This window comes from Sinocyclocheilus grahami, unplaced genomic scaffold (genome assembly GCF_001515645.1).
Source record: "Sinocyclocheilus grahami isolate Dianchi unplaced genomic scaffold, SAMN03320097.WGS_v1.1 scaffold873.1, whole genome shotgun sequence".
NCBI lineage: Eukaryota > Metazoa > Chordata > Actinopteri > Cypriniformes > Cyprinidae > Sinocyclocheilus > Sinocyclocheilus grahami.
In genome coordinates this window covers 228,810-254,530 of record NW_015506052.1, presented here as the reverse complement: position 1 = coordinate 254,530, position 25,721 = coordinate 228,810, and the positions used below count along the sequence as shown (strand labels likewise).

The 25,721-nt window shown below is 39.5% G+C and overlaps 1 protein-coding gene and 1 long non-coding RNA gene across 2 annotated transcripts in view; both read right to left on the bottom strand.

Moving 5' to 3' along the window:
* LOC107563407 (astrotactin-2-like) overlaps nucleotides 1-25,721 on the bottom strand; it is a 299,199-nt gene that overhangs the window by 202,911 nt on the left and 70,567 nt on the right. The window contains exon 4 of the mRNA XM_016248278.1: nucleotides 11,260-11,409. Coding sequence (XP_016103764.1) covers nucleotides 11,260-11,409 — 150 coding nt within the window. The remainder of the gene's footprint in view (nucleotides 1-11,259; nucleotides 11,410-25,721) is intronic.
* LOC107563406 (uncharacterized) lies at nucleotides 13,468-13,739 on the bottom strand. Its single transcript, XR_001606097.1, has 2 exons — nucleotides 13,690-13,739; nucleotides 13,468-13,599 (listed from the first exon to the last, which is right to left on the bottom strand). It is a non-coding gene; the product is annotated as an uncharacterized lncRNA (long non-coding RNA).

Sequence of the window (25,721 nt, the reverse complement as noted above, 5' to 3'; positions counted from 1 at the left end):
ATATATATATATATATACCTGTATATATTTATTTAGATTTTTTTTTTGTAACCTGACAAATAAAAAACGTAAACTGCTTGTTACAATTCATGTTCATGGTTTTACGCATCAAATTTTGCATGACCCCTGTGGAAATGGCGGACAACGTAAAATGTCTTAGACTGCCATTATAAAACCATGCTATTAAATTTTTAGGATATTGACAAATAAATTAAATGATAGAATGTTATTGAAGACTCTGCAGTATTTCTATACACAGATAAAGAAATATAAACAATGGCTTGACATAGCACTGACCCACAGTTAAATCATTTGAACCCAATGTTTTGTATTGTACAGTTGGTCAGGCCTTCTTCTTCAAGTGAAGCTTAATATGCTCTTTGGAACTTGTCAAATCATGCTGGAGATCATAATCATCAGATTTTTTATTATTATTATTTTCCGTATAGCCCTAGTGCTGCTGTCAATAACTTTACAATTAAGCTTCAAAACACAAACATTTTCACTAGAAGTCTCAGACTTTTCAACCCGGGAATGTACTGTAAATAGAAACACGTTTTTAAAGAAAGTATCACTGAGGATTTGCAGTAACAGACATCTCACTCACCTTCTTCAGGGCTGAAAACAAAACACACTCACACTTAAGCACAGACACTGCTGTAAATCAGCCGATTATACAAAAGCTGTCTGGCGCTCTGAGCTGTAATCACAGTGCATTGTCGTGTCAAAAAATAAATAAATAAATGTGCCTGAGAGACCTGCGTTTCTCTTCACACATCATCATCACCTCTCCTCTTACTCTCTCTAAAACTCACATACACTTCAAACTTTCATGTATAAGCTTCAAACGTCTCCAATTAACACAGAAGTAGAGCAAGCAGAGAACCACATGACTATCTCGTGTAAGAGGGCCTGAGAGAGACATCAGAACAGATCAAACCAGACGGCGTCTCAGCGGCTGAGATGCAGATCACACTGTGTAACAGCTGAGAGAGAACGACAGAGATGAGGCTCACATAGGTATATGCAGATGAGCCGAGCCGAGTCAATCAGTGAAAATTACTTAGAAAAAAAGGAAGAACATCAAAGCAAATTGCAAGAGTGATCTATGAAAAACTACAACCAAATTAATCTCTGATCTGGAGCGAGTTTTCAGGGTGCAAAACTACACAGCTGAATATAATTTTTTTTATGTTTTATCAGTGGTGTTTGCTAAGATAAGTAGCAGTATTGCTCATACTAACCTTACATATTAAACTCAGGTATGTAATTTATGAGTGTGCCGTGGAAAGGAATTACACCTCAAATAAAATACTGCAAGGATGACATTTTTTTGTAAGCCAACTCGGCTTTTGGACAACATAGACTCATGGGGAAAACACACCTCTATCTACATTTTTGCAAAACTCAAAAGAAAAAAAATCTAAATATACAATTCACTGCAGTTTCCAGCTGAAATGAAAACTAGTACCAACAACTTTTGCTCCCTTTCAGACAAATTATGATTACAGGGGCAGATTACCTATTAATAAAGACATATTTTTGCGTGCACACAAATGTAGTAAGCTCAACTATGTTATAAGCTCAATCTGCTTTACCGTAGTGCACGATTTGCAAACTAACACATTTTGACATTTGCATCACATAACCAGATGCATATGCATGGCTTTCCTGATGTAGTAAACTTGCTTGTTAGTGTGCCCGGTACAGTACTGCACTTGTGTATTGTGATGCAGCCTGCTTGCATACAAGTACCGTCAAACACGAGTCACGATAAGAGCTCAGAGACTTATAGAAGCGAGATAAAATGCCATGGTTGCTTCAGCAAATTCATTTTATCTCACATTTGCTTTTGTTTATCTTACATTTATTTTGCAGAAATGTCACCTCAGGTACATTATCCCAAAGAGCCTACTTTTGGATTAGTAACAAAAATACACAAAAAAAAGTTTATGATTCTTACACATTTTGTTTATCAAGATAATCAGTTCAAATGAAGTGCTATGAATTTTTGCTATGAATCAACTTCTGACAAGTCTTTAATTCTTTATTTAAAATATTCAAATGAGTAAGTTTGAATTAGAATACTTTGCAAGTATACACAACAAGGTCGTAAAATCAGTTTCTGCTAGAAAGGAAGCAAAACCACATGTGATGCCTATAAAGCAGCATCCTTTAAGATTAAATATCACTGCAGTCATGTGATGTTCACATACAGCACAAGACACTTATTAAATGTATTCATAAACCTAGTGCTTTATCAACAACATACAGTATATTGGCTCAATACATATTTGATCGTGGGCCTATTTTTCACTGAATCTATTTACTGGCAGCAGGAAAAAAAAATGCCTGTGTGATATATTTAATTTTTCCCTTTACAGTGGCACTGAATTGCAACAGCCTTCCATCTAAATAATATGTAGATGTAAGCTTTCTATATGAGCCACTGTCCTCTCTACTAGCTATATAGGCAACTGCCTTCTAAGGCACCATTCACACAAGTTGATTTAAATGTAATACTTCTTTTTAAATAAGACATTCTTTTTCAGTTCACTTGTTTGTACATACTGTATCATAGATATTGCGCTTTAAAATTATATTTACAGTAAGTATACTTGGCATATACTGACAAGTATACAGGACAGTCTTTGTATGTTTGCTTTGTACTTCTTTTGATTGAGATACGCTTAAGAAAAGTATAATTATATACTTGGGTTGCATTCATGTTGACTCTTTGATGGAGTAGCCTATTAGAAACATTTTATTTTAAAACTAGCATTTTCAGGTATTTATTTATTTATTTATTGTAATACATAAATACCTGGTATAATTACACTGGTACTCTGTTAACTCAAGTCTAATGTTAAGTTCACTTAAAACCATGTAGTTTACTGTGAATACCCTTTAAAACTAACAGTACACTTTTAAGTTCATTTTAAGTATAATGCTTTAAAAAAATGTAGAAAACCTAGTAGTTGTATACTCAAGTTTACTATTGTTACACTTCAAAAAATGCCATATTTATAAATTAAAAAGTGGGCCAATTCAGAATTCTTGAAATAGCACAATTACATGTATAATGCTAGTACAACACATTGATTGTTTTTATATATGCTTACAACATAAAGTATACTTGTTAAATTCACTTTGCAACTTAAAGTACAGTATACTACTACTTTTTCTGTAAGGGAAGATACATTCTTCTGCTAGACAACTAGACATCATGCAGCAAATAAAAACAAATAAATAAATAACTTATTTAACAGCATCTTAAAGCCTCAGTCTCCAGCAGATATGGAGAGCTGTGCCTTGTCCAAATACCCACACTTGCGGTCTTGGCCACTTGAGAGCATGTGCGAGCGACAGGAAGTAAGTGCGCAAGTCTGTCCCAGGTCTTAAAAACGCCAAAGCACAGTGCCCTTAATGCACACTAAGTCCAAATTATCTCGAATACCGCTCTGGAGCGGTATTTGAGACTTAGTGTATCCCATTATGCATCATGTTCCAGAAATAAATCGTGAGTATCATGGAAACCTTTCCAATGTATGTTAAATATTAATAATAATTATATATTACATATAATTTGGTAGTAAAACAAAGTGTTGCACGTTTTATTGGAGCAAAGATGAGCAGTGGTGATATTTATTTTGTACAACATTTGCAACTGCTTTTTATCACTTAATTAGAAGCACCACAAGTTAAATTGTGTCATCTGTTATAGTGACTACGGAACAAACATTTAGAAGTTTATTTTAAAATGCAAAGTATTGACAATAAAAATAAAGTTCTGAAAAAAAGAAGTGTAAGTGTATATATATAAGTGTGTCCCATCATATAATGAAAAGTTCTACACACGTGTGGTCTTCATGCTCACTTGAACACTTGGGCGAAATAAGTCATATAAGTAGTCAAGTGGTCAAGTGCAAAGACCGTAATTGTGGGTATTTGGACAAGGGGCTGGTGTCTTTCCACCAACCCTAATCAAACACACCTGGACAAGCTAATCAAGTTCTCTAGGATTACTTGAAAATTACCAGGTGTGTTTGATTAAAATTAGACGTGAACTCTACTGGACAGTGGACCTGCAGAATAACCCTGGTCATTTTAGCCGTTCATTTACATGACAATGGTGATTTGGGGGCCTGAGAACATACATTTTTGAAAACTGGTTTCAAGGTGCTAGTTTTCGGAAATTATACCTTTATTATCTTAAGCCCTAAACACACTGCACAATTTCCGGCTGTCCCAGACGAAAGATTGGCATCGTGAAACAATCGTGGTGATTTCTGTGATCATGGCTTCTAATTAGTGGTAATTAGTACAGTAGTACAGTGAGAGAGGTTCAAAGGCGGCCATTGTCACGGTCTTGCGACCAAAGATAGCCTTACGATACAGCATGATCATCGCACAGTGTGTTTGCTGCTACGATCCATGTTTACTGACCAACCAATAAAAATGCGACATGAAATCAACGCGACATGGCGCTAAAACATAAAACTGCTTACCTCAAGCTCTTATCCCTTCCGCTTCCACCGCTTCTGCCGCTTCCGCTTTTTTTTCAGCACACATAAAAAATGCAACCGCCAAAGTGTGATTTTCATGCTCTTTTTGTTTACCATTAGTGCATGCTGATGACATTTTATTATTTTATAGTGATGTGCATCGAGATAGCCTTACGATACAGCATGATCATCGCACAGTGTGTTTGCTGCTACGATCCATGTTTACTGACCAACCAATAAAAATGCGACATGAAATCAACGCGACATGGCGCTAAAACATAAAACTGCTTACCTCAAGCTCTTATCCCTTCCGCTTCCACCGCTTCTGCCGCTTCCGCTTTTTTTCAGCACACATAAAAAATGCAACCGCTAAAGTGTGATTTTCATGCTCTTTTTGTTTACCATTAGTGCATGCTGATGACATTTTATTATTTTATAGTGATGTGCATCATAGCGTACGACTCAATAGGTGTCATCACTGTGCAGTCTACACACATGTCGTAGCCAAGTTTATTAGGTCCATGTCGTACAGTGTGACATGCAGTGATCTTATAGGATTGCTAAAATTGTGCATTGCGTTTTTGGCTTTAGAGTGAACCACAATTAGTATTTATATGTAAGAATCCACCCACCGGCCCAAAAGCGAAGTCTAGCAGCCTGGTTGAAGGTTTAATGCGTGTTTGGTCTTTTACTTGCGCTTCTGCAAAGTTCACTTAATTTATCAGGATTTAGTTTAAATTTTAGTCTAATCAAAAGATCACAGATGGAGTGCGTACTGCTCCATTCACCTGGGTGCCTTCAGTTTTGTACTATTCTGGGCTGTGTTTCCTAAAAGCATCGTAAGCTTAAGTACATCGTAGACCCATTGAAACCAATAGAGCTACGATCAAATTAGGCTTACGATGCTTTTGGGAAATGCAGCCCTGGTCGTAGATTTGAGGTAACATCAGCCTCCACATGATCTACTAATCATAATGATTTCAGGAGAGATCAGGATACATCAAATATAACATTTTATTTGTCAGGTAAAAATGTATCACGCCAATTTCATAACTAAACAATTAGAAGCCAATTCAGAATTAAATTCAGTTACAATTCAGGTAAATACATAACATCACTTGCAAAGATTAATCTAAGAGATGCATAACTGACAGCAGAGAGACACACAGCAGCATGAGTTCTAGTGCAGAGTTCCAGATTCACATATGCTGCTGCATCTTTTCTGGCTACAGAATACCAAAGTAGTGTTTTGTCACTTCGCTTATATATCCAGACCAGAACAAACGAATCTTCAAATCAGTTGTAAACAAACACTCAGGGTCGCACCTGGCCATTTTACCAATCGCACAGAGACCTTTAGAACGATACTAAACATGAAGAGGAATGTTACATGGGTATGCACGTAGAGGAATTGTCCTCGCCTTATGGCGAGATCGCTCATCCCCTCTCCTCTCCTAGCAGGAGTGAACTTGTTTTTGATTTTGAATTGTTTTTTTTGACTAATTAATATTCAACATCTATTTTATATATTTTTTGTCTTTTCAGTAACAGGTAGTGCATTTATTTTTCTTAGTTCACGTTTTATTATTTAGTTAGATCTAGCGAGGGAAGCAGTGGCCCGCAAGACTCACCTACTTTATTTTCCCCGGGAGCTAGGTAAGATCTCTCTAGGTGGTTAGATGTAGTCAAGGTTTTCTGTTTTCCTAGTAGCCCTACCTGTTTACTGTTATTATTTGTGATAATCTTTTGTTAATTACAATATATTTGTGGATATATTTTTTTTGTTTCTTATGTCGTAAATGGACGTAAAAGTTTCATTCAGTCGTCTGTGATTTTCTTATATGTTCAGTCCTTGCCTCTCTGATTAGATTTAACGAGCTGAAGTTGGTTTTGGGTCATAACAGGGAAAAACAACAGATTCACAAGATCACAAACCTTTTGGGTGGAAAGCTTGAGAGGGAGAGGCAGAGAGGGCAGAGGGGAGAAGAGGGTCATAAATGAGCAAGGGGGGTGATGTTGTTTGCTCTCTTTGGAGATCTCTTCTGCAGATTAATTATATAGTTTTGTTGCATGGCATCTGTTTTGTATGAGTTCCTGGACTTTGATTTCATGGGGAGAACATTTTGCATCTTACAATTATTAATTATCAGCAAATTAGGAGTTTTGGACTATTAACTGACCAAAGTTTCCTTAAAACAATGATCATCCTAAACTTCCATCAAATATTGAGGAGACTCAAATTACATCTGAATTTCCTTCAGCAACTTGTTTCTCCAGTCTTTGACAGAGGCCGTGCATAATTAGTGCCAGGAGTGTGAGTGCTGGTGTCAGACCTCTCGGCTTTGGACACAGATGGTGTTCTCCCCTGCAGTGGCACGGGTCACGTTAGCATAGCTAATCACTGTCAGAGAGACACTTCAAATCTGTGCCTGCCAACACGCATACCATACTGACACCAGCCGAGAATCCTCTTGTCTTGTTTTGGAAAATGACTATGATTGAATGACGTTAAAGATCCACAATGGTAATTAATTGACTCTGAGGGCACACAAATAGAAACCTCACGCTGAGCTTGATGAAGCTTATTAAGATCAGCAAACTGAACTTGCACAACAGTCTCCTAAAATTAAGCAAAAAAAAAAAGTCACATTTTAAATATTAAAGCACGATAGGGCAATAGATCGAGAAATAAATAAATAAAATAAATACAATTTAGCCAATCAGTGTCCTCAAATCTTGTCAGAAATGGGCGATTTCTCTGTTGCCACAAAAGAGCCACTGCTAAAAAAACAAACAAAAAAAACATAGAACCATCCTCAAACTTAATCCTGAAATTGGCCACACATAAAAAAAAGGGGTTAAAATTGTACCTTTTGGTGTACAACAGCTTGACACAGTAGCAGTACTTTTAAAATGACATATTTGTACTTTTTTTTTTGTACCCCTAATAGGTACATATTAGTACCTTAGAGTAGTAATTTGTACCCTTAAGGTACTAATTTGTAGGCCTACCTATTAAGCGTAAAAAAGGAACAAATATGTCCTTTTAAGGGTCCTGTTCCAGTGACAAGCTGTTGTACCCCAAAAGGTGCAATTTTGGCCCTTTATTTCCTGTAAATAGCCTATACAGCCACAACAATTTCTGAAACCACAGACAACCCTATTCCTAGTGATGATGGTGTTTTGCCTGCCGAATTCACCATTTTATTAGCTATTGAGCAAACAAAAAACTGGTGATAGTACTGAAGGACCTTATATGTGATTGCTGTGATAGGTGTCACATCCCTATAGGTAGACTTGGATCAACTGAGAGTCAGCTGATGCGAGCTTGACTAATGTGACCTGCCAGAACTGACGCTAAGCTGTGATTTATTTCGATGTGTTGACTAACATACTAACATGCAAAAGAAGCACTTGATTATGATTTTTAACTCTGTGTTATTCAATATTATATTTAAAGTAAACATATTTCAAATGTGCCAAATTGCAACTTCATCATTACTGTACATATGTGTAATTACAAATATATTCAAATGCATGACAAACAAGCTGCGCTAGAAATTACATTAATGTATAATTTAGTTGATCACAAATGTTTGTCAATACATTCAGCAGTACACTGTAAGCATATTTCTAAGATATATAAATAATTATGAAATAGTAATTATGAAAAAAAGATATTATAGATATTATAAATATACACTTTTTTACAGTAATTGTAATGAACTTGCAGTTTAGTGTCTGAAAATATTATGTTCAATTTGCACTTAAATATAACTTTCTATCAAAGAATATAATTTCTGTAATAAGCTGATCCACTAAAAGTATGCTAAAAAGTGTACTTATTTTTCACAAGGTCAAACTTATTGCAAGATGTCTTTCTATAGATTGGGCTCAAAGATAGCAAACAATATGTAACCAAATATGTAGAAGAGCAAGAAGATTTTCAGTATACAAGCACCTATATTTCGTATGACTTCAGAATAAAGCACATATGTCATATGGACTATTTTAATTGTACATTTATGATGCTATTTTATCATTTTACAGGGCTTGACAGCCTTTAGTCAAAATATAATTTTGGTGAATGAGAACGAAAGGTTGCACTAGCCTCAAAAGTTCTACACCAGCTGAATGCATGTCAGGCTGGCATCTCTGACCATAAAATTGGCATAAGCAGCTCCCCTCCCTCAACCTTTCTGAGTCTTAATCTACTTAAGAGACCAACCCCGCATGTAAATCCATACAAATGTGCAGCGAGAATTGTGTGGAAAGCAAAATCACAAGCCATGAGAGAAAATTAGAAATTCTCCACGCAGAATGCCGTGTCAGGCGCAGCGGTATTAACGTATCATACTGACCCCATCTCATGTAATTTTTGACCGTGCGCTTGATTCATTTGGTGCCTTTTTATTTCTGGAAAGGCCTAATCTACTCGTAGCGGCCTGGTGAACTCTCACTTCCTCTCGCTTTAATTGAGTTCCAGCTCTGCGCCAGAGTTCGTCCCATTAGCCTGTTTGTTATCCTCAATGGATGCAAGGATAAAAAAAAATAAAATCTGTGCTGAAGGCAATTTTTCGTGGGCAGTAATTAAAGGTCCTGGAAAGATTTTATTTCAAGGAGCCCAAGAAAGTGAGCTGGAGTGGTGAGGAGTTTAGAAATCAAGGCTAAAATGGATTCTTTTCACGCTTCTCTATTTTAGCTTTCCAACCCGGCAGACAACGCATTCACTCGGGTTTAATTTCAGGGTGGAGACTCGCGCTGGTAAATTGTGGCTGAGCACTGAGGCTAATGGGATGGGATGTTTTTAAGCTCTGACTTGATTGGGAATCAGTGGTGTGTGCTGAATTTATGAAATGATGAGGTAAAGTTGCCTCTGTGTTGGGTTTTTAGTTCTACTGTATTTAAATTCATGGTGCATTTACTGTAACTTTGACGTTTGCACAGTGTTACTGGAACACCAATTACATTATACTACCAATACACAACCAATACTATTATACTTATAATTATTTTATATTAAAATATTATTTTTTACAACAAAGTCACAAAATTACAAAACACTGTTTTTTCCAACCATAAATCACCAGATTCTCTGTTAATGATGGTCGCACACAGTTTAATTGAGTTTAGTGCTCACTAAAAAACAGCTCACTTGTAGATCAAGTTCATTTTGATTTGAACATGAGGTTCACTTTGTAATTAGTTTGTCCATTTCCACTAGTTTGGCTCATTCGGGCTGATTTGCAGAGCACTGTGAGCATGAGAGGTGAGCATTATCAAATCTGCAAGCGTAATGAGCCAGTCACAGCGTCATAGAGGACTCCTCTCGTTGACTTTTCACCTGTATTTCATTCTGTATTTTTCTCGTTCACATTCACAGCACACACAGCAAGGAAGGAAAGAGCATTTTAGCTCATGTTTCTTAACCCTGTAAAGCTTGAAATAGAATAATAATCACATAAAACTTGGTAACACTTTAATATAGAGACTAGTTCTAATTATTAACTAGTTGCTTATAGCATGCCTGTTATTAACATATTGGTTGTTTATTAATACTTATAAAGCACAAATTCTGCATGACCAAATTCTACATCCCTAATGCTACCCAATACTTAATCTAAAGTACTAAATTAAGCAGTGAATTGGGAATTTATGTAGGCAAAATTCATAGTTAATTGTTTGTTATTAGCGAGAATTGGGTCTTTAAAATAGTGACCAAACTTTTTTTTTATTTTTTTTTTACTAATTCATTTCACAATTATTTGTATAGTGCTTTTCACTGTACAAATTGATACAAATGTTTAAAAAATCCATCCAGTTAAGTAATGACATGTATTCAAACAAACGGTTGCGATAAAAAAAAAAAAAAATGGTAGTTTGGTGGTACTGGTGTCTCTATTAAATACATTTTTCCTAAATTTTAGGCATTCAACATCACAGTAAAGCCATTTTTTGTAACACTTGAATTAGGCTTTTAAAATATAACAACTTTTAATTTAAACTGTAAATTGTATATGCATAAATTATATAATGAATATAGATTAATCTTTATTCAAGCAACAGAAGCAAACAGAGCAATGAGTAATTTCTCTTTTTCTTTTGTTCTTTGATGTACATCAGTGAAAGACTGCAGCAGGTCTTTAAAAGCAGTGCTGTATTTTTAAAGCCTGATGCACATGACGTGGATTTGACACTTATCTGATTTTCTTCCAACTCTTTTCTTGCATGTAAGACTTTTTAAAAACGGGCATTTTGACATAATTTTGTGTATTTTTGTTTATTAGAGCGTGAAAGTGAACTCAATGCGGTACTGAAGTGGATTACTGTGCTTGTGCACGTGTCGTATGCCTGTATTCACAGAAATCTGCTTCACAGACAGCGCTCCAGTAGTAAATTAAGTTATATTTTGTTCTATCGTGCTTGATAGCGTGTTCATATAGTCTACTGTAACACTAGCCAAAGGATGTCAGGAAAAAAAGGAAGCTGCATTAATTGAGTTAAATATTTGTAATGTGTTAAACTGCGGGACATTTTTTTCAGTGTACTGGTACCGAATTAAGTTACATTTAGTGTTCCATCATGCTTGATAGCGTGTTCATATAGTCTATGCTAGGGATGGCAGGAAAATAATTAAATCACGAATGATTGGCATCGGTGGTTCATTTGACAGAAATACGGGATACTCCTGATCATGAGCAACCCCAACATCAGATGATGTTTGAGCGTGTCACTGGGTCAGTGCATTGCAAACCTCTGGTGTGAGCAGGTCCTCTCTTACGGCCAGTGGAGGAGCTGTGTGCAACGTTCTGGAAGTGTGTTATTTCCATAGTGGTGTTGGTCCGGAAACTCTCCTTAAACCTTTGCATCAGGGCCTCTACGCTCTCCTTATCGGGGTCCGGCGCTGAAACAAACACACACACAAACCCGTGAGACACCGGAATACACACACCTCTGCTGAAAGGCATTAGAGGGCAGCGCATGATTAACTACATGAGCGGAAATGCTGAAGTCATGCTTATCTATTCCTGTGTAAAAAAAGATAAATGAGTATAAAGGCTGTGAGATGATATACTCAGTAAACGCTTTGTCCTTAAAAGAGAAATGAGGGCATAGGAGTTATGCACAACATCTAGAACTTCATTTATCCTGTCTTTAACACGTTCTCCTTTCCTGTCCACTGTCTTATCGCTCCACATCACCTCTTTGCTCTTATCATGAACAGACAAGCTTTGATGAGTGCATTTTGGAAAGAAGGTAAGAGAGTGTGGAAAAAGTTCAGGGAAGAGAGTTTCCTCTTCAGCAGTTTGCTCTAATAAAATACCTTTTGTTCTCAGGAAAGGACGTGACGTGTGGCCCACACTTGGAATTTGTGCTCTGCATTTAACCCATCCAAGGGCACACACACAGCAGTGAGTAATGAACAAACACGCACACACACACACACAGTGAACACACACCCAGAGCAGTGGGCAGCATTTCAGTGCTTGCTCAAGGGTCTCACCTCAGTCGTGGTATTGAAGGTGGAGAGAGTGCTGGTTATTCACTCCCCCCACCAACAATTCCTGCCGGACCTGAGACTCGAACTCGCGACCTTTGGGTTACAAGTCCGACTCTCTATCCATTAAGCCATCCATGAGAATAAAAGTCATGGCATGCCACGATGCTCTCGAGATTGTTTCCTCATGTAGAGTCAAATCTCTGCAGAAACAGTCCTTGAAAAAATTCCAAAAGGCCCAAAATATATTTAATGGCTATGAATTACTACCTTTTGCAGGTTGTGTGTTGACAACCTTGACTGTGCTTGTTGAACATGTAAACTAAAATATACTTTAATGTCATTTATACTGAAACTTGTATTTTATGTTTTGAAATAAGTGTGTAATTACACATTTGTAATGGTAAAGTTGCAATTTGGAACATTTAAATTACACATTGTTTTAATGTGATATTGAATAACACACTACAAATTACAAACTACAGTTCACTACAGTTAAAACGAATCAAGTACTTTACATGTGCTTTAGTATGATAAACTTGACAAAAGATTCCTAAAACAATGACTTTAAAAAGTTTTAATTGATTTAATTGAATTATTACAAAATGCAAGTTTGCAAAAAAACTAAAGTTTTTTTTCAATGTGTAGTTAAGGTTTTTCCAATGCCACACTGACAGCGACTAATCTCTACAATGCAAGTCTAAACGATTGGTTTTGTAAATCTGTTAGTTATGTGTGTAGATAAAACAGGGGTGTTGTAATGTGGGGTTTGGTGTTTGGGTTTTGTTTCACGTTCATGTTTTCCATGTCTTTTATTTTTGTAATTGTTTCATGCTGTCAGTGTCATGCTTCCCTTGCCTTCATGTATTCATGCCATTGGTTCCTCTGTTCATTGTGTCATGTTCTGATTGGTTGTCTTAGTCATGTGTCTTGTTTCCCATTGGTTTGTTCTTGTCATGTGACCCTCATTGTCTGATATAAGTAGCCATCATGTTCCCATAGTTCTTTGTCATGCATTGATCTTGTAACCCGCTGTCGGTGAGTCTAGTCTATTTTAGTCAAGTCTGTTCATGCCTCGTCAAGTCTGTTCATGTCAAGTCAAGTCTCGGATTATTGTTTGGATGTTTGGATCACCTGTAAATAAACTGCACTTGGGTTCTCACTTCAACTCGCCTTCAGTGGATTGATCGTTACAGAATACACGACAGAAAAAATGAAACCAGCAGATCATCTTGTTCGCCTCCGTCAGGGTAATCGCTCCATTGAGGAATATGTGGAGGACTTTTTTGTGGGCTTTGTCACCAAGTGGATTTTAATGAAACACTCCTTAAGGACATTTTCCGTTATGGTTTGGACAAAAATATATCTTGTTTAATGGCGCGCAATACCCCTCAATGGACTCTTAAAAATACATTGACTTTGCTTTGTTGCTGGCTGGTTCACTATTTACTGTGGGGGATGCTGAGGAGGAACACTGCTATCCTACAGTACCCGCCACATCAGACCTTTTCCACGTCCCGACCATCATGTCAGGAGTTGTTCACGTCATGCCTGCAGAGCCAAAGCCTGCCCACATCATGTCTGCTACGCCAAAGCCTGCTAACGTCACGCTTGCTACTCCAGGACCTGCTCACATCATGCCAGTTAAGTCAAAGTTTACTCATGCCTTATCTACCAAGTCACAACCTGTTCACTTCATGTCTGCCAAGCCAGAGTCTGCTAACGTCATGTCTACTACCCCAGGGCCTGCTCACAACATGTCTGCCAAGCCAGAGCTTGCTCACGTCATGCCGGCACATCAAGAGATTCAACCGGCCAAGATGGCCGCCACGCCTGAGTCCCCGGCCAAGATGGCCACCATGCCCGAGTCGGACGCGGCGCTTGGGCTTGGACTGAAAGGTCTGATTGCTAGTGTGATGGACTCACCTCTACCAAGCCAGAGCTTGCTCACGTCATGCCGGCACATCAAGAGATTCAACCGGCCAAGATGGCCGCCACGCCTGAGTCCCCGGCCAAGATGGCCACCATGCCCGAGTCGGACGCGGCGCTTGGGCTTGGACTGAAAGGTCTGATTGCTAGTGTGATGGACTCACCTCTAATGTCGGTGCGAGCTGCGGGCATCCCCATAACATCAGTGCTCTCAAGCCCAACCGTCCTAAAGGTCCTGCCGCCCTTACTGTAATGGCGGTCGCCATTTTAAGCGTGTGGGCTGTACACTGCACTCCTGAGGCCTCTCCTGTCCACGAGTCTGCTCCTGAGGCCTCTCCTGTCCACGAGTCTGCCTCAGAGGACTCTTCTATCTATGAACCTGCCCCAGAAGCCTCTCCTGCCTATGAGTTTGTCTCAGAGGCCTCTCCTATCCATGAGTCTGCTCCAAAGGCCTCGCCTGTCCATGAATCCAATCCAGTGCCTCCAGAAGTGGTAGCTTCCGCTGCAGAACCTCCAGAGGTGGCGGCATCCACTGCAGAACCTCCTGAGGTGGTGGCGTCCACTTCCGAACTCACTGCCTTGCCTGTCACAGCCACAGAGGCCGTTCACAAACTCACTGTCTGCCCTGTCACGGACACAGAGGCTGTTCACAAACTCACTGTCTGTCTTGTTACGGCCACGGAGGCCGTTCATGAACTCACTGTCTGTCCTGCCACGGCCAAGGAGGCCATTCAAGAACTCTCTGCTTGCTCTGTCACAGTCAAGTGGTCTGTCCATGTCTCTGCTCCACCATGGCTTCCTGCTCTGCCATCATCAACCGGCCGTCCTGCTCTGCCTGCACCGCCATGGCTGCCTGTTCTGCCTGCTCTGCCATTACTCCCTGATCTGCCTGCACCGCCATGGCTGCCTGATCTGCCTGCTCCGCCATGGCCCCCCTCTGTCTGTTCCGCCATGGCCCCTCACTCTGCCTGCTCTGTCATGGCTCCCTGCTCTGCCTGTTCCTCTTCACGGGCCTGGCCCTCCATCCCTCCTCCAGTTCCGCCTCCACTCCACCACCCTTCTGGACTTGTTGGGTTTTGTTTGTTTTGTTTGTCTGGAGCCGCCCTTAGAGGGGGGGATATGTAATGTGGGGTTTGGTGTTCGGGTTTTGTTTCATGTTCATGTTTTCCATGTATTTTATTTTGTAATTGTTTCATGCTGTCAGTGTCATGCTTCCCTATTCATGCCATTTGGTTCCTATGTTCATTGTGTCATGTTCTGATTGGTTGTCTTAGTCATGTGTCTTGTTTCCCATTGGTTTGTTCTTGTCATGTGACCCTCATTGTCTGATTTAAGTAGCCATCATGTTCCCATAGTTCTTCGTCGTGTATTGATGTTGTAACCCGCTGTTGGTGAGTCTAGTCTGTTTTAGTCAAGTCTGTTCATGTCAAGTCAAGTCTCGGATTATTGTTTGGATGTTTTGATCACCTGTAAATAAACTGCACTTGGGTTCTCACTTCAACTCGCCTTCAGTGGATTGATCGTTACAGGTGTCCACATACAGTACTCTTGGCCATAAACCTATATTTTGCATTATTTCAGGGTCAGAGAACTACAGAAGTCAGACTATTATCTTGACAATTTAACTAAAACCATGTGAGGCCAAATGGTGGGTAATTCTTAAAGTGTTTTATTAGCTTGCCAAAGAAATAATAAATAAATAAATAAAACTGTCTCTAGGATACACATGTAACCCTAGTTCACAGAGGGAACGAGATGCTGCATCGAATGCTTTGGGAATGCCTTCAGCGTCACCACGCTCTGAATCACAGGAGCCAGGAGTGGCGCAAAATGCAGGTATATAATCTGACAAGTAAACAGAGTGGACATCTCCCACCGTTCTGAAGGCCAACTTCTGCAGGAGTGAGCCTTGACCCCCCAGGGAGAGGGGAGATCATCCCGATCCACCACTTAGCATAAGTTTTAGCATATATTTGGTTGAAACTCCGACCACCAAGAAAGACCGACCACCAAGAGGGGTGTGGTAAGCAGCTAGGGCCGCCACAGAAACCTTCAAGGTGGAGTGGGATAACCCTGCAGAGAACTGTATCTGCAAGAACTCCAGCACTGAACCAACTGGGCAGTTAACTGGGTCAAGCTGGCGGTTGCCGCGTCAAGAAGTGAAGGTTCACTTCAAGGAGTACACTTTCCTCGTGGAGGGAGATCTGGACTGGAGAATGGTCTCAGCAACCTCAGTTGAGAGACCGGAACTTATGAGCGGTGCCCCCTGAGGGGCCACATCCACAGTTCCAAAAACTCTGGGCAGGGGGAAGGCCCCGCCTGAGAGAGGAGATCCCCCCCTGACGGAAATCTACCATGGAAAGCCGTCTAGAAGGGAAATCAGGTCCAGGAAGCGTACTCGGCCCAGCCTGACCAGCGCTACCCGTCCGGCGCATTCTCTCTAGAACTCAAAGCCTTGGCCAAGTCTGTTTTCAGATGAGCTCCACCACCTCGGGGTGGAGCCTCCAACCCCCCGGGGCTCTGGTGAGCGAAGGCCTCAATAACTCGCTTTTGCGAGAGGAGACTTGACGACACTCTCAGAAATGGTCGAGCTCTTGGAGCGGAGGCCTCAGCATGACAACTCTCTAAACCGAGAGGAGGCCTAACTACACTCCACCCATCCGGACATCTTGTAAGGAGGTTCACCTAGAGCCTACCATTTACAGATGCTGTTTTAGCGGAGCAGAGGCCTCAGCATGACAACTCTCCAACGAGAGGAGGCCTGACTACACTACACACTCCGGACATCCTGTAAGGAGGCTCACATAGATACCACCACTCACAGATACTGTCCTAGCGGAGCTCTGGCGAGCGGAGGCATCAAAAACTCTCCGTAGCGAGAGGAGATCTAACAACGCTTTCAGTGACTGAAAGGTTGGCCCACACAAGGATCTGGTGTGCCAGCCTGTAAAGGGGGTGTGAACAAAGACCTCCCTGGTGGTTGATGTAAGAAACCACCACTGTGTTGTCGGTACACCCAACACACGGTGGCCTCTTAGGTCCGGGAGGACGTGTTTTAATGCTATAAACACGACCAGCATCTCCAGGCAGTATATGTGCCACATGAGATGGCGGCCGCTCTACAGACCGAGGGCTGGTCAGCCACTCATGACCACACCCAACCAGTGAGAGAGGCATCCGTCGTTAGCATACGCGACAAAAAGGAGTCCCCAACACCGGGCACTGAGAGAAGAACCAAGGCTTTCTCCACATGTATAAGGCACGAAAGCAACGCAGTTTCTGAAACTGCTTGACAGTGAGTGACCAGCCTTCTCTCACTCTTGCGACTGCTATGAGGATCGACTCGATCCGAGCAGGAGACAAATGTGCCTGCATCACGGTCGAATCCCACACCACGGCCAGATAAGTGGTTCTCTGTAACGGAGAAAGAACACTTCTTGGCGTTCAGTCTTAACCCCATCTCTTTCATATGGGCGAGAATGACATCTCGATTCCGAACCACCATCTGCTCCGATTGAGCCAATATCAACCAATCGTCTATATAATTCAGTATGCAGATACCCTGGAGTCACAGTGGAGCCAGAACAGCATCCACATACTTGGGGAAAGTGTGGGTGAGAGTGCAATAAATGGCTGCGAAAGGAAGAACTGACTGTGCGAGCGCCGCTCCCAAAAAAACAACACATAAATTGTGTGTATCTCCACCCGTAACGTAGCGTGGGCAAGGAGGAACACACAGTCTAAAATGCTGTCTGCTCTCGCCCTTATATGCTTGTCTTTCGCCTTTGACATGGCTTTTTGAAATGCTTTTACTGGGACAGACAACAATACATAGAACTGGCACACACAGAGCGATTCGCTGAATGACAGAAGCTGCCGCTGTAACCACCGCACGTGCTTTTAAGCTCCCTGGTCTCTACGTCACCCCGCCCGTGACGTCTCGCCCATTCATTGGACTGATTACACAGGTGATTCAGAGCATGGTCACGCTGAAGGCATTCCCAAAGCGTTCGATTCAGCTTGAGTTCCTGAAGGGGAAATTAAATTTCCACACAGATGGAGAGCATGTGTTGGAGTTCATGCGGGTCACTGCATGATTTTAGTAAAATCAACAGTACTTCCAAACAGGGGGCCAAAGCAAAAACGGACAGGCGGTGTGATGCCCACAATGCTGCAATGTTTGTATTGTATTTCCAACTGCCAGGAAATCAGAGTGCCTCAGGGGACACCGCTGACCCATCTCAACATGTTCTGGCCCATTTGGACCACAGCAAAGGCATAATATATAAAAATAGACGTCCCCTCTTATTGTCTGCTGCAGGAGTGGGCTGAGGTGAAACAGAGAGATGGAGTGGGATGAGATGCCTCAAAAAGTCACAAACAGTTTATCTCCCAGCTTCATTATAAAGACACATCGCTACTCCCTACTGCCGGTGCTGCATCACAACTTCAATTAACTTGAGATATGAAGAGGGCCACTCTCTCCGCGGAGGCATAATGGCTCTGGACAGGGGTGATTTCCTTACCATATCATGTGGCTTTATGTTGAAGGCCCCCTGCTGGGGAAGTTTGCAGATGGATGAGGCCGAGGTCCCTGTAGCGAGCGACTGTTTTTTTTATTTTGCTGAGTTTCACTAGTGTGTGTCATTGTCTAATTAGCAGCTGTGAGTTTAATGTAAGTGTCACACTTAGGTGTGAATACTGTTCTAAAGATCAGTGTGGAAACACCTGTTGTGAAAGCATCTCATCGCTGCACTACAGAATAAGTTGCCTGCTGTTTTTATTTTGCATGAGGCAGCCAGCAAACACACTTAAAATTAAAGGTTCTCCATAAAGATGAAGTCACATTTATTGTTGTTCAACAACTTTTCGTAGGCAAAATCTATTAATTGCAATAAGAATCCTCACAACCACGAATTAGCCATGGGGGTGAAGGATATCCCCAAAATAATTTGCCACAGGATCAGGTTGGTCGTGCAAATTCTCTACATTGACCAACATAAAGCTACTTGGTTTGAAAGTGAATTCAGTTCACTAATGCAAATACAGTATCTAATCAACTAATCACATAAAAGAAACTCATTGCATTTAGACATGTAGATGTGGTCAAGACAACCTGCTGAAGTTCAAACCCAGCATCAGAATGGGGAAGAAAGGTGATTTAAGTGACTTTGACTGTGGCATGTTTGTTGGTGCCAGACGTGCTGGTCTAAGTATTTCAGAAACTGCTGATCTACTGGGATATTCATGCACAACCATCTCTAGAGTTTAGAGAACGAAAAAGTCCAGTGAGCAGTCCAATTCTTCGTGAAAATGCCTTGTTGATGCCAGAGGTCAGATGAGAATGGCCAGGGTGGTTTGAGCTGATAGAAAGGCAACAGTAACTCAAATAACCACTTATTACAACAAAGGTTCACAAACAAGCATGAACGCACCACGAACCTTGAAGCAGATGTGCTACAGCAGCAGAAGATCACACCGGGTGAAGAACAGACACAAAGAAAATTGTGTCTGGTCTGATGAGTCTCGATTTCTGATGCAACATTCAGACATTTTATATCCAACTTTACTTGCATAAATACAGTACATTAAAGAGATATGGTGATACTGTATATACTATATAGCGATTCTCAGCTGCTTAATTATATTAAGATATAAGCATTAACACCATGGTTGTTTTGGAAAATCTCAAAAAGCTATGGAGCATCTTTGATGTTCAAGGCAGAAATGGTGTGGGATGAGTTATGTGTAGCAGTTGGATGGTTGCCATGGCATCAAGTATACTGATGGAGGAACGTGGCTAAATTATGGTCAGCATGCCTGCTAATGAAGTGATGCTAAACCGAAATCAATGGAACTCTTAACAGCCTCGGACAGCATTTAGAAATGCATCTAACAGCAGTTCTGCTGAGAACTGCATTTGTTATTTTATTTGTAAAAGTGGTAGACTTTGAGTCAAATTATTTTTCTCCAGAGTGGACCCGCAACAAAGACAACTGAAGACAAAATGACTTAATTCAATTTGAACATGCTCTGTCAGTGTCAATACTGCTGAACTCTAATTTGACTAAACTCTCACTGAGGCCTAACAATATTGTAAAAATGCTAATTTCTCTAAATGAATTTAGAATAATTTTTGATGTATTTGGCAATCCAAAAGAGGCTTGTACGTCTTCATTCCACTGACCAGGATAATGCAGAAAAAATAATTACAATACAAATACAAATTTCAGGTTGGCAATGGCCATTTACACACTAGAAGTTCCATTTTCAAAGGCTTTTGAAGTTAGTGAGATTTATGTTGATGCTTTTGGGAGGTTTCAGCCATGAATCATAAATGCACTACAATTAAGCACAACAGTCAGCCTCCAGATGTAAAAATCCCATTCATTTTCTCCATAGAGAAATATATTTTAAACAAAAATATTTGGATGGAGACCAGTCATGTGATGTGTTCCGATATTATAAGAAATTATGCTTCTGTAGGACTAGAATTATTTTGATTTTAAGAGATCCATAGAAATGCAAATTATGGTAAAATAGTTCATCAGTGACTGCCCATTCCCATGAAGCATTGCAAACGATGAGCTGTGCATCAGAACTAATGGCTGTACAACTGTATTGATATATTTCTCAAATCAGTTAAAAATATGCCATGCCGTTTCCAGTGCATCATGAGATGAAGAGTTCATTCATGCACTTTTTATTTTATTTTTTCCCTTGATTATCATATGCACTAATACATGAAGAGTTCATTTGAAAAAAAAACTAACAAAAAAAAAAAACAATCACCGGCACTTTAAAAACAAACAAAAGGACTGACTGGCGTGCATTATTCTCCACATATAGCACAATCTGAAGCCTAAACCCATATTGGCAAAAAAGCCGGTATTGTCTGCTGTCAAGGCACTGCGAGTTCACATTTTACAGTAGAAGCCGACAAGTGCCCTGGTTCAATTTTAGCGAATCAGCACGCTGTAATCGACAAGGCTGCTATAATCACTTAGAAAATACATGCTAGCTGAGAGGAGTTTCGTCAAAGCTGACTAAAAGTGATAGAGGATGGATAATTTCGATGAACATGATGAACCCGTGATATCTTTTTCAGGGCACAAAAGGAAAATAAAAGCTGAAACTTTTTCACAGAACCTTGCAAAAGCAGCACGTTACAGTGGTGAGGGAAAAGCTGCTCCCTGTATTGTGTGTAACAACGTTTTTCAGGCATCTACATTGTTAGCTAAAGGGACTACAAAGATTAAACAAGCGTTTTTTAATTAACTGTGAAACATGAAATGTGGAGTTATCTGCTTTTGCCAAAAAAAAGACCTGTTGGAGTTATCTTTTGCTGTAAAACAAACATTTAATATAAAAAAAAAACATACTTTCAATGAACTTTGATTTTGTAAGTTACCTGTATTTGTTTGAATTATTATTACTTAATCAAAACAACCCAACTGCAGTTTGATTGATATTACTTATGCATATATATGGAGTAGAAAGGCTGAAATAATGTGATTGGAGTGAGCTGTTGGTTGGTTTCAACCATGACCTAAAGTACGTACTTACTGAAGAACTGTTTGAAATTCCCATTGTGAAATTGAATGGGAAAAATACTTTCAGAACCAAGGTACTGTAAAGCTGGACAGTCATGGTTGCGCTCTAAGCAAGAGCACTGGGAGTAAAGGGTTGTAAAGATGCAGTAATGCTCAGCATTCCCTGTTGGGTCTTTGACTGTGCTCATGGCTAATCCAGCCACAGCAAACCAAACAAATCGAGGCTGGCCAGGATCCACTTAAGACCCGACCTGCCGTGACTGAGAAGTACCCGCCACAACATGGGAGGTTAACTACTCCATGCATATTTCATGTCCATGGCTCGTGTTTGTTCTGTTGGGAGTCTGAGGCTGTGTGTTGTGCTCCTCAGATGCCGATCGTTCTTTGCTGATGGTTTGCTGTGTGTCCATCTTGCCCGTGCTGTGACAGTTTATTGATTGTGAGCTTATAAATGCAATCTGTTGCCTTTCAAGGGCCATCCCGTTATTTGTTTTTAAATGGGATTTGGGGGTTTAGTTGGCTATTGTTTTAAATGTCCACTTGTGAAATCATTCACGACAGCCAATATAGGACAATTTGTTCAGCCAACTCAATTCTTATTGACCACACTAAACACTGATCAATGGAACATGCAACTTTAGTTTTGGGAATACAAACTGAACAATAACAACATGTTGAATATGACAAAATATTTGCAGCTCCTGATTATGTAACAGAGTGCATCAGCGGTGTTGGATCCTGAAATATTTTTGTCCTTCATTTCTTGTAGTTTAAAAGTATTTTGAGAGAGTTTCTGCCAATGGGAATGGGCAGGCTAAATAACTATTTTGCATGGTTTGTTTCCTGCGACTCTTTGATTGCTGGAATTTTCTGTACAATATCATGGGTAATGTACTTTTCACCATGAATTCTGCTTTTGAACATGATGTTCATTAACATGAAAGGACAGGTTCAACATAAGCATACACAATCAATCAACAGCCTCAGGTCTATCTTTCAGGGTTCATCAGTTATTGTTAAAAATCAGTTTCCGTATGGAGGAATTGGATAATGACAATTTTGTCCCAATTCTGTGAGTAAGCTGAAGAAATGTCACACTCTTAACTGACTTACCCTTTAACATTCTGTTTTAGCCTAAACTGGGTCATCCAGCACCCCATGGTCGTCTGGAATCCTCTGTGCTATTGATCGCACATCACGACTGCACCAACCCAGACAACAGCACTGCTACTCTCTGCGTAAGGTCAACCTAATGTACTTTTTTTCTAGTAACAAGTAAAATAACACATTTCTTTAAATTTACAATGAGCAAAAAAGCAACTAAGTAATGCAATTTGTTACTTGTTCATGGAGCACCACAATATTGTAATGCATTACCTTTAAAAGTAACTTTCCCTAGCAGCGCTACTAACTATAAGTATAGCAACTACATGTCAACTAGCAGTCATTATTTTTAGAGTATTTGTAAGACTGTCTGCTAATAATTTATGTTGATGGTCCCCCAACATACATTCTACTGACTATAAATAACTTTAAGTATGTCAATTCATTCTACTAACCTTAAACATCTAATAATACTCTAATGAGAGTTAGTTGACATGTAGTTGCAAATTAATGAGAGTTAGTTGACATGCATAAACAAAGATACTTAGAGGTTGTAGAATGTCTAAAGTGAACTATTAAAAAGTGTAAACAAAATATCTGATCATCTTCCATAGCACGGTCACTATTTACATCTCATACCGTCTGTAATCACTTGCATTATCAATTTCCCCTCGACATGCCCTTGACATGTCATCATCGTATGTAATTACGAAGTAGTGTTCTGAACAACTGTCCATCAATCAAAAGAGCCATACTGCTGCTGGATAAAGATGTCGAGTAAGACCATCAAATTTAGTGAATGTAAAGAAACTTTGCAAAGCCTTCATAAAGATCCCAAAAGTTTTTAATGGCATGTCTGAGTGAATGAAAGATAACGTTTTCATTTGTTCTTCATGTTTCACAATGGACTGTTTTATGAATTATTCTCAACATGCTGCTGGTTTATAAAAACATATTTTATTTTTCAATAAAGACATTCTGTCCTTGGAGGCAACGGAGGTAAGTGAATCTAATCTTACAGCGTGTTTGTAATAAATGTAAAATCCACATTTAATTCAATCATTATTTGAGTGTTGCTAATAAAGTCAGTACATAATCGGATCAGAAATATTTGCTTGAGTTATATTTTTTAATTTTTTATTTTGTGTGTTTAATATATTTTATTATAGTTTATTGTAATCATCTTTTGTAATACAATGAGTAATAATGCTACTTTTAAAACTGTATAACGGAAGTTAAGAAATGAAGCAAGCAAAAGCAATTACAAAGCTGTTGCAGTCTTTGTGGTTGTGTTGTTTTAATTTCTTCTCCATCAAGATCCAACTCGCACTCAAAAATATATGGCTGGTACAACGTTTGCCAGCTTGCATTTTATAACCTATGCCATGCTGTAAAGGAGGGTGAGGCTACAATGTGAAGATAGCCAGTAACAGCAGTGGGCGTTTACTTCAGTTTGTGCAAGAGATAATGTCCCTTAAAATTTAGTGTTTTTTTCATATAGAATGAAAATGAGGATGGGAAATTATCATGTTTACAAATATTGGACCTTTTGGTGCAATAAACTAACCTTGAGAAGCATAAATCTAGAACTGTATTCCACGACTCCTTTAATGCAAGATTCTCAGTTGTTTAGCTTTGACGATTCTTCTCTGTAATAATTTACAACATTGACAGGTGTATGATGGCTACAGTTTTATTCATGTAGTATATTCCAGCCTTTACTTTGCTAAACACCTCAATGACTCTTATGCTTTTCCTGTAGCCACCTAAATAAACAAATCAATAAAATGAGCGGTAAAATACATGGAAGTCTGCAAAAAGACTGAGTTAGATTAACAGCAAGAGCAGCAAACCCCTGACTCCTTTATCTTCATAATTGCTGCTATGGGGAAATGAGGGAAGATGTATGCACGGGTTTGAAAGAGAGATCTCTCAAGAAGATGAACAACTTAATATCAGAAGTACGAGCATGCCTGCTTTTTTATATAAGGCAAGACACATCTTTCATCTGCTCTGCTTAGCCTGAAACACCAAGCAACAGGAGTTGAAGACCACATGGAATAAAGACTAGAGAAAACTACAGGAAGTCAAGCAGCAGGAACCCAAACACCTCCACAAAACTCCATAATACAGAAATTCACGGAACACAGGAACACAGACTTCAAAGAAAACACTTCTGCTCACCAAGGCTGCATTTATTTGAACAAAATTACAGTAAAGATAACCATATTGTGAAATATTATTACAATTGAATAGAATAGCTTTATTTTGGATATGTAAGGGTGTAATGTATTAATGTTATTACTCCAGTCTTCAGTATGACATGTTTCTTCAAAAATCATTATAATTTTTTTTACTATATTTGATTATATTATATTTGATTTATTTATTCTTTTTTTTCCTCCTTCGGGACTGGTTTGACGAATAGAAAGTTTAAAAGATCAACATTTATTTGAAATGTATTTATAACATTATACATGTCTTTACTGTCAGTTATGATCGATTTAATGTATATTTTCTGAATTAATTCATTAATAATGAATTAATTGAAAAAACTATCCAACTTATCTATCATTTATTTGTTGATATAGAACATATTTTTTTTATATTTAATCTAATTAATGTTGTACACATTCATACCTTTGTGGAAACTGTGATACATTGTTTCCCTTTCAAGGGAACTTCGAACTGCGTCCTCTAGGGGTCGCTATGGGGAACGCCTCGTCTTCAGACACCCGTGTCTGAAGTGTAGCGTCTGGACCAATCAGACACACCATTTTTCATTTGATTTAACAAATAAATTATTGATTAGATTAACAAATAGTCACAGTCCCCTCACCCAATAAACTGGATGCCAGGATGTCTGCCACCAGGCCACCCTGGTTACCATGGCAACTCTGACACCAGATACATTTACGACCTCCTGGAATTTAGGTGAAGAAAATCGCTTCCTTGCCCATGAGGAAAATCCACAAGGGAAGGACTTTTCTTTGCTAATTAATTAATAGGAAAACCTTTCTTTGAATGAACACACATGATCCTTCAGGTCATTGTGTATATTATTGTCATCGTGTATTTTGTCTTTGAGATTGTATACTGTTATGCAGGCTTATGATCGAAACACTCACTCCT